Source organism: Penaeus chinensis, chromosome 30, assembly GCF_019202785.1.
Source record: "Penaeus chinensis breed Huanghai No. 1 chromosome 30, ASM1920278v2, whole genome shotgun sequence".
NCBI lineage: Eukaryota > Metazoa > Arthropoda > Malacostraca > Decapoda > Penaeidae > Penaeus > Penaeus chinensis.
Genome location: NC_061848.1, coordinates 25890713 through 25903212, shown reverse-complemented (window position 1 = coordinate 25903212; position 12500 = coordinate 25890713). Strand labels below are relative to the sequence as shown.

Here is a 12500-nt window from a genome sequence, read left to right as displayed (position 1 = left end):
CTGTATCATGAGTTTTGTTTCTATACCCTTTGTTTTTCAGTGTTTATTTTTATGCTCAGGTGTGACATTCACAATTTTTACTCTGTTCTGGAAAGTAAAGTTCATGCACATAATAAGAATAAAACTTTTTATATGATATTCACATATATTCCTTCTTGACAGAAAAGACTATGAGCACTTTGGGATGGGAGAACCTTACTTCCCCATGATTGATGAGATTGAAGAAAGCTTGAAACAGCATGAGCAAGTGTGGGGTCTGTTTGATGAGTTCAACAGCAGCATGGAGGAGTTTTCCAAGGAGGAATGGATTGTGTTCCGGAGCAAAACTTATCGTTTTGAGGAGTTTTTGGCCAATTGGAGTAAGTCTGTTAGAAGAAATTTGTTTGAGGTGTTCTTTCTGTAAAGTTAATTTTTGTTTTTCAGTATTCTAAAAAAGAAATAAAGGCTTTGTAGTTCATTGGTAATTTGCAGTTAGATGTAGATTTTGATTTATGTTTAAGATTAATTTGTAATATGTGATGAAGGATAGAATTCTGTAAGCAAGGGTTTACAGTGTAAAGAAATAAAGCCTCTAAGAAGAAACCATATACATTTTGTTTATCTAAAGAAGATAGACACAGTGAAGTAATTCTTACAACAGATTTACTAATTTTGTCTTACATATTTTAGATGACAAACTTCGTTCATCGGGTGAAACCACAGTTGTAACTGTCCGCCTCATCCATGAACTGGAAAAATTTAGAGCGATGATACCAGTGTTAAAGTATGTTCGTGGAGAAGTGTTTTCTGAGAAGCACTGGATAGAGATGTATAGTATTCTTGGCATACCAACCAATGTCACCATCGATAAACTCACTTTTGGACATTTCTTGAAGGTACTTTATGTTAATTGTGAGATATTTTAATTGCATATGACAGCAAACATCATAAAAAAAGAGTATGTCCTATTGTAACAGAACAAATTGAAGATTATTACCAATGCAATTTGGATTGGCATCAGATATTATCATGTTCCTAAACCAAACCAAAATTAATCACTTTATTAATATTCCCATATATATACACACCTCTCATGCACTGACTATCTCTTCTTTTGGGAACAGGTCCGTGATGAGATGATCAACCAGAGTGAGGTTCTAAAAGAGATGAATTCTAAAGCTGCAGGTGAGGTTGTGATCCGGCAAGCCCTTGGAGAACTTGATGTGTGGGAGGTGGATGCACGGCTCACCCTCATCCCCCACTCGGACTCCCGCAGCAATGAGATCATGCTTATCAAAGAATGGAAGGATGTCATCAACAAGGTTAGGTTCAAAGGTTCTTATTCTGATAACTTTAGGCTGATTGTTATTCTTGTTTGTTAAAAAAATATTGTTCTGATAAAGTCAAGTTGATGGCTTTGATTAACTTGTGCTGTGTGACATTATTGGAGATAAGAAACTACAACATTTAACAAAGCAAAGAACTGTGTGTATTTGACAAAGCCAATGTGGAAACTTCATGCACCAGACATGGGTCAGAGTTGATGTCAGTGTGCAGCAAGACATGTATACAGAGAGCCCATCTCTCTCTAAGTCTTTGCAACATATCTGATCACTCTTGCCAATCCACATCTAGGTTTACCTCCATAAGATATAATGGGGTATGTTGAATTTTCCCGAGGGAATCAAGCCAGGTGGCTCTATGGCCTGACTTGGTCATCCCAGTTTGCATAGGTAATAGGTCTTACACTAGTCTCATGGTGTAACTGCTGGTTGGACACATGGTTCTATCAGATGTATGATCCATGTGCAAGGGTCTATTGCAAAAGGCTCCAAGGGTCAAGTTTCCCATCCTTGAAGCCAGTCTGGCAGGAACAGAGCCTTGGAGACATAGATTGGTCCTTCTGCACAGGTACTGGCATCTAAAATTCCTCTTGTTAAGTGAGTTCACTGCAGCTGCTACCAGGCCAATCTGTCTATTGACTTTCTGATCTGACAGCCCATGTCATGGAATACACTGCCAAGGTATGTAAAGCTCTGTATGAATTCGTTATCTTTGCCACAAGTATACTGACAGGACAGGTTCTTTTACCAGACTCCCAAAATACTGAATCTTGGGTCTTAGTCTAAGAGAAAGCTAGACAATAAGGCTTCACAACTTTGCCACGTGAATTGATAGGCACTACTAAGATCTCCAGGGAGTCAGATAGCAATGGTAATTGATCATCCTGATAGAAGGAGCAGATATGTCAAGTCTCCACCTTGTCAGCCATCTGTTGTTAAACCTTGGGCAGTTCTTCAAGATGGATGCCACCTCTGCCACCCCACTAGTATTGCCATAAATAAAGGAGGGTAGAAGGTTACAGAACCCATTATCCATCTGTGAGGTTGATGGAAGGAAATGAGAATTGAGTAAAGTAGTGTTTGTAGGTTTATCTCTGACTAACTTACTTGGAACTAGTCAGTGTGTCTTCTTTGTTTCTGAAGACCATTGTTGACATGTGTTATGATGATATATGAAACAGACTGAGTAAAGATCACTTGTGTTCTCAATCAGGTTGGTGACCATCAGAGCCTTCTGCAGTCTCTGAAAGACTCGCCCTACTTTGGGGGATTTGCAGATCGAGCTCGCATGTGGGAGCAACGCCTAGCTGACCTTGATGAATACCTGACCAATTTGAATCAGATTCAGGTATGTTTTGCATGCTCAAGCATACTTTTGCTGATTTGTTGTTGTTTTGTTTATTTGCACTAGTTTGTTATTGATGAAAGTATCATATAATTTCACTGCAAATTTAAACAAAAACATATTATTACATAATATCCCTAAGAATAAAAGATATAGTTTATTTATATTAGGTAATACTTACAGATATAATTTTTCCTTTTCAATCTATAGAGAAAATGGGTGTACTTAGAGCCCATCTTTGGAAGAGGTGCACTACCCAATGAACAAGGAAGATTTCGTAGAGTTGATGATGACTTCAAAGCAATCATGGCAGATGTTGCAAGAGATAATAAGGTGGTGTCACTCTGCAAAATCAATGGCATTCGAAACACTCTTACGACACTTCTTGATCAGCTGGCTAGGTAAGTTGATAGAGTGGTTTGATTTGCTTTATGAAATAGCTATGCAGTTGTATTTATGAGTTTTTTGGTGAAGGGGTGGGATTGTCTACATGCTATGACATTAATAGAGGGGAATGTAACCCAGTTTATACTAATTTGCTTGTGCATTTTTTAGCCTTTACTATTGTGACCAGAAATTTCACTAAGGAATAACATGCTAACACCTAACAGCTAAAGTTTGCATGTCTGAAATGAAGGTAGACTTCAGTAGTAACATTCTGTATTCTATTAACACTTCCTCTTAATTCTCTACTTCCATTAACCTCTTAGATGCCAAAAGAGCCTTAATGAATACCTGGAAGAAAAGAGATCAGCCTTCCCTCGCTTCTACTTTATTGGTGACGATGATCTGCTGGAGATCTTGGGTCAGGCCACGAATCCTGAAGTCATTCAGGTACAAGGGCATGCGTCTAGGGTTCTTCTGACAGTTAAAAAAACATTTTTACAATTGTAATGTGCCTTTGTGCATGATAGTGAATATTTTAGGTTGTTTTATGGCTTGAATTTTTAAAAAATTAAGGAGAAAAAAAAATACAAATAGAGAGCATTATTTGTGGAAAATATTTTAACCAGTTAATATTATTCCTTTTTTCTTCTGTATTATATATATTTGTTGAGTATGAAACTGGATAATTTCCCATTTACTATAACAGACTGTTTTTATTTTTAATTTCAGGCCCATTTGAAGAAACTATTTGCTGGAATCCACAATGTAAGATTTGATGAAGAGAACTCTCACATCATAGCCATGAGAAGCTTAGAAGGAGAAGATGTTCCACTCAAAAGGCCTGTTCAAATATCTACAGAGGTTGAGGTGGGTAGTTTGAAAAATGAGATGATGAGTGCAGGATAGCTTAGCATTAGACGAGTAATTGGTATTGAAAAACATCTTGCCAAATGTGAAATTGCTAAATGTGAATAATCAGACACATGAAAACAAAATCTAATTGGTGTTGAAGACATCAAAGTCTCCACACAATTTTGCTTCTGCCACTTCAGTCCATAAACATTTACTTGCAATGAATAGCAGATGTTAAACTGCTGTATTTCCTCCTTAGGACTGGTTATACCGTTTAAGTGAGGAGATGAAGATGACACTCCGTCAGCTGCTGAGTGAATGTCTAGAAGAAGCACGCAGTGAAGCAGGAATGGACCCTCTCAAGTATCCATCCCAGGTACAATTATTTTCTTGGCTTTGGTTGGTGTTTGCTGTGTGATGCTTATTTTCATTGCATATGAGATGTAACATATACTTTACATGATTTATGTAAAATTTATGTTGTAAAGTTTTAGAATGTACTGTTATATTGTGAAAATATGAAGATTTTTGAAAATTATCATTGACTTTGAATTGAAAAGGGGGAATTATGAAATATGAGTAAATTTTCCTTCCTGTTTCTCTCCCACGTTAGATCCTGTGCTTAGCTGACGCCATCCTCTTTACTGAGCGCTGTGAAGAGTCTATCAGGGAGGGCAGTCTGACAAGCTACCAGAAGGAACTTGAGGTTTGTGTTTAGGTAGAAAATTAGACCATCAGTGAGGAAGTACTGAATGCCAGTTTATCCTATGTTTATTTAGATATAGCAACTTGGTTGATGAAGTATTTCCTGTTAGAAAGGTCATGATGAAATGATATGATGAGAAAATCAGGGAAAATTTAATACACTAGGGTAATGGTAATCCCAGTGACACTGGGAGAGAAGAAAGTTATGATGAATATGAATGTTAATGATAATGTCTTTCATAATACATAAGATAATAATGGTTATAGTTTCACTGATAACACAAACAGTGACAGATAAATGAGTTTTATTATGCAGTTATGGCTTAGATGTAACACATGTGATAAAATTTTTGTTGCAGGCAAAACTGGAATCATACACAGGTGTTGACCTTAGCTCAGATGGCACCCCTGAGGGCAAAGTGGACAGCCTTGTTTTAGAACTGAAGTTGAAAGCATTGATTCTGGACACAATTCACAACATTGATGTTGTTCAGATCCTACTGCAAGCCAACTCAACATCCTTGTCAGAATGGCCCTGGCAGAAACAGCTCCGGTAATTAAAAATGATTTTAATTTATTTGTGGGTTGATAAAAGAGTTGGAGAAGCACTTTGGATGAGTGATGAGTTTCCAGGAGAGAGAGTGGCCATGGTTGAGTGATGAGATGGAAAGAAAAGATGCTTCTGCTGTCTGTGTATGTTTATATGTATATGTGTATATGTATACTGCACTAATTTAAAATCATGTATCCACTTTTTTACATGTAACAAAAAACTCAGATCTTGGAATTACAAGACAGTAAATTGTTAAACCAGAATGTAATTTCCATTATTATTTTGCTATATCTTGTTTCAGATTCTATGTAGGCGATGGTGGTTCAGCTCTGATGCGGATGGTTGATGCAGAGTTTGATTATACATATGAGTACCAAGGCAATGCTCCAAAGTTGGTCCACACTCCATTGACTGATAAATGCTACTTAACATTAACACAGGCAAGTTTCTTTGATAGATGGTATTTGGGTTAGCTTAGTAAGGTTCACTATTTACTTGTAAATATTTTCACATGATTTGCAATTTGGTAATTATTGATATTGAAAACTTGAATGTAATTAGTCACACTATTCTCAATTTAGTATGAAAGTAATATAAGCCTTACTGAAAGGTTTTGATTTTGTTTCAGAAGTTGTATATGAAACTTACTATTTAAATTATTTAAATTATTTATTTAATATCATAAATAATAAGAAATAAACAAATACATATATATATTTTTTTTATTGGATTCAATCCAAGTGAGCTATGGACACTTGTTAATATTCCAAACACCTCATGCAGGGCATGCACATGGGACTAGGTGGTAATCCTTATGGTCCAGCTGGAACAGGCAAGACAGAATCGGTGAAAGCACTTGGGAACCTATTTGGACGACAGGTTCTCGTTTTCAACTGTGACGAGGGCATTGACGTGAAGAGCATGGGCCGTATATTTGTTGGTTTGGTAAAGTGTGGTGCTTGGGGCTGCTTTGATGAGTTTAATAGATTGGAGGAGGCAGTGTTATCAGCTGTTTCCATGCAGATCCAGACCATTCAGGCAGCTCTGAAGTCACAAGCCTCCTCGACCATGTTGTTAGAGAAAGAGGTGATTCTTTTTTTGCATGTTTGTTTTTTTGTTACAGGCATAGGGAAGCTCTTGACTTGTTTGCTTATTGTTATTGTTGTTATTATGATTACCATAATTTTTAACTTGAATATTATTATTACTGTTAATGAGTTATATTGCTTTTCTATAATTCTTATCGTGACTTTCTAAAGATCTCCAACATGTGATACATTTACAGGTTCCTGTTGATCCAAACTCAGGGATCTTTATCACACTCAACCCAGCTGGCAAGGGCTATGGTGGCCGACAAAAGCTGCCAGACAACCTGAAGCAGCTCTTCCGGCCTGTTGCAATGTCCCGTCCTGACAATGAACTGATTGCAGAGGTCATCCTGTTTTCTGAGGGTTTCAAGGAAGCCAAGAGCCTAGGGCGTAAACTGGTGGCCATTTTCACACTGTCTAAAGAGCTCCTGACACCACAGCAGCACTATGATTGGGGTCTGCGAGCCTTGAAAACAGTGCTGAAGGGCTCAGGAAACCTTCTTCAGTTATACAGGTCAGTAAATGCATGCACATGAAATTGTGTTTCTATAAAATTAACAAAATTGAAATAGACAAAAGAGGAAAGAAATATGGCCATAAGCACTTGAATTATTATAAAAACAAAGAGATAGTGAGAAAATGGTAGAAAGAAATTTGTCCAAAGATGAATGACATGTTATTTTTTCTTGAAAGCCATGATTCTGATATTAGACATACTGATTCCATTACAGAAAATCCTTGTCAGATGAAGAAAAGACATCTGGGATCAGCTTAACAATTGAATCAGAACTTGTGGTGCAAGCTCTAAGGCTCAACACACTGTCAAAACTAACCTTCTCAGACAGTTCAAGGTAAAGCGCATGATTTTTTGGATTATGCCATTAACCCATTCCATCCAATTAATTTTTGCCAGTGGCTGGTGTAAGTACATGGTGCTCACTTTTGTGTGACTAGCTTGGATAGCTGAGCAAACATCATTACTTTTTATTCAGTCTTATTCTTTGTGACATTGAGCCTGAACAAAATGGGGATATGTTTGCAACAAGATTTGCATGAAATACTATTTTCACAATAGGCTATGAGTTAAAGAGGCTGAAAGGTACTTGGGTGGTATTATTTGTCTATACTTGTGTGCCTGGCATTAAATATATGCCCTTGGCAAGACTCATGTCACATTATGAGTATTTCATAATGATGGTTGTATGTTTAGTGTTTACAGTGTACATTATTTCATATGTTTTTTTATGTGCATATATTGTGTAAGTGATAAAGTGTACATAGAAATTATGATTTGTTTTTCTTTTTCAGCAGAATTATCCAATAAGGCATATCTGTCATGGCTTTGTAAGAATGTGTTGAATATTTCAGATTTGATGACTTGGTGAAGGACGTGTTCCCTGATGTGAAATTCAGGGGGGTAGGGTATGAAGACCTAGCTAGTATTCTCCAAGAAGTCTTTACTGAAATGGGTCTCATACCAAATGACAGGCAAATAAAGAAGGCACTAGAGCTTTATGAACAGCTTCAGCAGCGTATGGGAGTGGTAATTGTAGGTCCTTCTGGATCAGGAAAAACAACATTATGGCAAACTCTGCGTCAGGCTCTACTCAGGATGGAACAACAGGTGAAGAAATATGTCATGAACCCTAAGGCCATGCCCAGACAGCAGCTTCTCGGGCATATTGATCATGACACAAGAGAATGGTCAGATGGTGTCTTGACAGCTTCTGCACGTCAAGTTGTGAAGGAACCAACAGAAGTTACTTCATGGATCATTTGTGATGGAGACATTGATCCTGAGTGGATTGAATCGCTCAATTCTGTGTTGGATGACAATCGACTGCTAACTATGCCATCTGGTGAGAGAATTCAGTTTGGACCTAATGTAAATTTCCTCTTTGAAACCCATGATCTTTCATCTGCATCACCAGCTACAATCTCACGAATGGGAATGATATTCTTAAGTGATGAAGATACCAACATCCAGGCAGTTGTCAGTGCATGGCTTTCCTCACAAGAAGAAAGCACTAGGAAGTATCTTGAACCTTATATTGAAGAACACTTTTTCAAGGCACTTGAGTGGGTGCTGCGTGCAGGAGAAGCCCAAGTGGAAACAACATTAGTTGGATGGGTCTTGAATGGTCTCTCCCATCTACCTGGGGTAACAAGTAAAGTACACTTTGCCTTGGCACTGGTTAGAGGTCTAGGTGGCAATCTCCCTGAAAACATTAGGGCAGATTTTGCACGAGAGGTCTACTCATGGGTTGGTGAACATATTCCTGACCAACGTAAACCTTTGAATATTTACTATGATTCTGCCCGAGACCGTCTAGAGACTTACACATCAGAATCTGCAGATAATATTGGAACTGATACAGAGGAAATGCCCCTGATATTGACATCAGATGCATTGTGCTCTTTGGATTACTTCAGTCCATGGCTTGAGATGGAGACACAACAGCCATTCATCTTGGTGGGGCCTGAAGGATGTGGAAAAAGGTAATGTGCAAATGAGCTCTCATGAACAACTAATTCTAACTTTATAGATTAATTAAGTGCAGAGGACCCTTTGGTTTCATAGGTGTCAAGTTTAATTTAAAAATCCATAAAGTCTATTTTAAAGTTGTCAAATAATGTCTTATTTCAGTCAGCTGCTTCATCACTGTTTCTCAAAACTGAGGAGCACACAAGCAACAATGATCCATTGCAGTGCATATACTGCTCCTCAACATATCCTACAGAAACTTTCTCAGGTTTGAAAGAAGTCCATTTCATGGGACATAATGACCACATTTCTTTTCATCAGACATTCTTTGAGTAAATATATCATTTATACTGAACATGTTCAAACCCATTATTTTTTTAGACATTGTGATACATTGTGATTAATTATTTAGCCAAGAAAAAGAATCATGAGATTCCACTATTGAGAGACTTATGAGTATAAGAAATCTCATTTTCCTCCCCAACAGATGTGCATGGTGATATCCACCAACACAGGGCGTGTATACCGTCCAAAGGATTGTGAGAGGTTGATTGTATACTTGAAAGACCTGAACCTCCCCAAGCCAGATAAATGGGGCACATGCCAGTTGATTACATTTTTACAGCAGGTATTGTGGTTTTCCTTTCTTGCTTTTGTGAAAGTTTTAATTCTGAATACATTTATGAATTTGTAAAGGTTTTATTGATCTTGATTGAGTTAGATCTTGTAGGTTAGATATTGATGAGTTGATGATTTAGATGCTGTATTTTTTTCTACAATATGTTTGAGTACTCTTTGATTCTGAATGAAAAATTATTAAATTTTAACATTTTGGCAGAAAGTAAATCATAAGCATGTTAAAAAAAAAAAAAAAAAAAAAAAATAATAATAATAATATTTTTTTTTTTATTTATTATTTTTTTTTTTTACCAACTTAGATGCAAGACGTAGCTCATTAACCCAATCGGCACATATGGCAAGAATACATGCCTTGCCCACTGTAGTACAAATTTATTTATTGTATTTTCACATTGATGGCTCTACAAGTGCCTAGACACTAAGGAGTCAGTTATTAGTCCTACCTATCTCAACCCTTTTCCTCAATTTTTAGAAAGGGTCTTTTGCATTATTTCAATGTCTTAAATGTTATCAAAATTTTAATAACAATTTAATAATCATAACATCAGTATTGATATCAACTGTATTAAAAAGAAAAACATTTTCCTGCCAATTCAAGGAATAGGGAAATCAGGATCAGTCACTAGGGCCTACTGATAGAGTCCTTGCTTGCTAAGCACATGTGAAGCCATCTGTATGTAACAAACTTCACAAAAAAACTACAGGGGACAGAGAACAAATCTGGGGCCGTTGGTTTAATAACTTGGCTGATCATATGATGTCTGCATGCATTTTTTTCTGGATAACCTTGAATTCTGATTTGATTTTAAAATGTGATTTCAGGTTGTGACATACAATGGATTTTATGACCAGAACTTGGAATGGGTTGGGCTGGAAGGAGTGCAAATTGTAGCATCCATGACAAGTGGGTCTGCATTAGGACGGCATAAACTCTCAACTCGCTTCACGTCCATAGTTAGGATTGCATCCATTGGGTATGGCTTTCAAATTGTATGCTGTATAAGAAGAGGAATAAAGAATATAGTGATATAAATTCTTTATATATAAGTTTAAAGGAAGCTTTTTAGTAAAAAAACAAAAAACATAAGAATCACCCATCTGGGTGTGCCCTATAACATTATCATCAATATATTCACATAAAGAATCACATGAGTGTGTGTGTATATATATATATATATATATATATATATATATATATATATATATATATATATATATATATATATATATATATATATATATATTTATACACACACACACACACACACACACACACACACACACACACACACACACACACACACACACACACACACACACACACACACACACACACACACACACACACCACACACACCACACACACCACACACACAAACATATATATATATATATATATACATATATATATATATATATATAGATAGATAGATACATACAAATATATATATATATATATATATATATATACACATACAAATATATATATATATATATATATATATATATATATACATATATATATATATTTATATATATATATATATATATATATATATATATATATTTATATTTATATATGTATTAATATATATTTATACACACACACATATACACACACACTGGTTTGTATATGTGCATGCTTTGTACAGAAAATTAATGTACCGGTTACCATCAACACTATACAACTTGATTAATCCAGTCATATCCTCTTTTTTGTACTGCTTATCTTTGTGTTATTTCTCCTTGAAACTGGATTACAGGCTGTGCATATTATTGCAGGTACCCTGAACGTGACCAGCTAGTGAACGTGTATGCAGCATACTTGCGGTCAGTGCTCACTGTGGTGGCTCCAGAGCACAAGGTCTGGGGAGCACAGACCAAAGCCCAGCAGCTAGCCACATCCATGGTGAACGTTTATCATCACGTAAGTGTCCTGTGACAGAGTATCTCTGATATGATAATTTGTAGTCAAACATTATTGTCTTGTCATGTTATAAGGGATCATATCCATATCCATATCATATCCATGCCTTTCAGTCTATCAGTCTAGCTATTTGTCTGTCTAAATCTGTATCTACTGGTCTATCTATTTATTTACGTAAATCTATATACCTGTGTCTGTTTAACCTTCTTTCTATCTATCTATATACCTATCTATTTATAGTGTGTGTATACACATAAGTTGTTTTTAATGTTTATTCTTTTCTCTTTTTTTTCTTAGTTGCGTGATGCCTTCAGCGTAGATGACTACAGCCATTATCTTTTTACACCTCGGGACTTAACACGATGGGTCCTTGGCCTGTTGCGATACAAGATAGATGCAGAAGATGCAGCACTTCAGCCATTGCTTGAAGTTAGTTGTAACTGTTAAAGTGGAGATTACTGCTGTTAACATATTGTCATGGTTATGCAGATGTTAAAATATTGGCAATATTTTAATCTGACTGTCATTATGTGGAGGCACTTTCTTATATACTGTACATTATTATTTCTGGTCATTAATTTTCCTTCTACAAATTTTAAGGTCTGGTTATATGAGGCCTGCAGAATGTTCCGTGATAAGCTTGCAGAAGATGAGGATATTCAGAAATTTGACGCCCTGATATTATCAACATTACATTCAGACTGGGGCGTTGATCTCAGGGAACACATTACTGATTCATACTACGTGACTTCAGGCGCTGGTGTTGTAAGTTTGAATGTCTGTTTGTTAGAAAAATTGACGTTATAATTTTTTTTTGTAAATGATTTCTTGGCCATTCCTTATCTATCTGTCTATCTACACACACACACACTTGTGTGTGTATTTGTGTGTGTGTGTGTGTGTGTGTGTATTTGTGTGTGTGTGTGTGTGTGTGTGTGTGTGTGTGTGTGTGTGTGTGTGTGTGTGTGTGTGTGTGTGTGTGTGTGTGTGTGTGTGTGTTGAATTTATATTTATATATATGTATATATATATATATATATATATATATATATATATATATATATATATGTATATACATATATATATTTAATTTATATTTATATATATGTATATATATATATATATATATACATATATATATATATATATATATATATATATATATATAAATTAGAAATATATATGTATATATATATA

The 12500-nt window shown here is 35.9% G+C and overlaps 1 protein-coding gene across 1 annotated transcript in view; it reads left to right on the top strand.

Annotated features, from left to right (window-relative positions):
• LOC125041166 (cytoplasmic dynein 2 heavy chain 1-like) overlaps nucleotides 1-12500 on the top strand; it is a 52520-nt gene that overhangs the window by 11480 nt on the left and 28540 nt on the right. Inside the window, exons 14-34 of the mRNA XM_047635979.1 lie at nucleotides 163-359; nucleotides 670-875; nucleotides 1104-1301; nucleotides 2536-2670; nucleotides 2878-3068; nucleotides 3378-3501; nucleotides 3784-3921; nucleotides 4166-4282; nucleotides 4520-4612; nucleotides 4971-5164; nucleotides 5466-5604; nucleotides 5948-6250; nucleotides 6450-6766; nucleotides 6984-7103; nucleotides 7621-8751; nucleotides 8900-9005; nucleotides 9225-9365; nucleotides 10199-10350; nucleotides 11159-11303; nucleotides 11601-11732; nucleotides 11904-12068. Of these exons, the coding sequence (XP_047491935.1) occupies nucleotides 163-359; nucleotides 670-875; nucleotides 1104-1301; nucleotides 2536-2670; nucleotides 2878-3068; nucleotides 3378-3501; nucleotides 3784-3921; nucleotides 4166-4282; nucleotides 4520-4612; nucleotides 4971-5164; nucleotides 5466-5604; nucleotides 5948-6250; nucleotides 6450-6766; nucleotides 6984-7103; nucleotides 7621-8751; nucleotides 8900-9005; nucleotides 9225-9365; nucleotides 10199-10350; nucleotides 11159-11303; nucleotides 11601-11732; nucleotides 11904-12068 (4444 nt within the window). The remainder of the gene's footprint in view (nucleotides 1-162; nucleotides 360-669; nucleotides 876-1103; nucleotides 1302-2535; nucleotides 2671-2877; nucleotides 3069-3377; nucleotides 3502-3783; nucleotides 3922-4165; nucleotides 4283-4519; nucleotides 4613-4970; nucleotides 5165-5465; nucleotides 5605-5947; nucleotides 6251-6449; nucleotides 6767-6983; nucleotides 7104-7620; nucleotides 8752-8899; nucleotides 9006-9224; nucleotides 9366-10198; nucleotides 10351-11158; nucleotides 11304-11600; nucleotides 11733-11903; nucleotides 12069-12500) is intronic.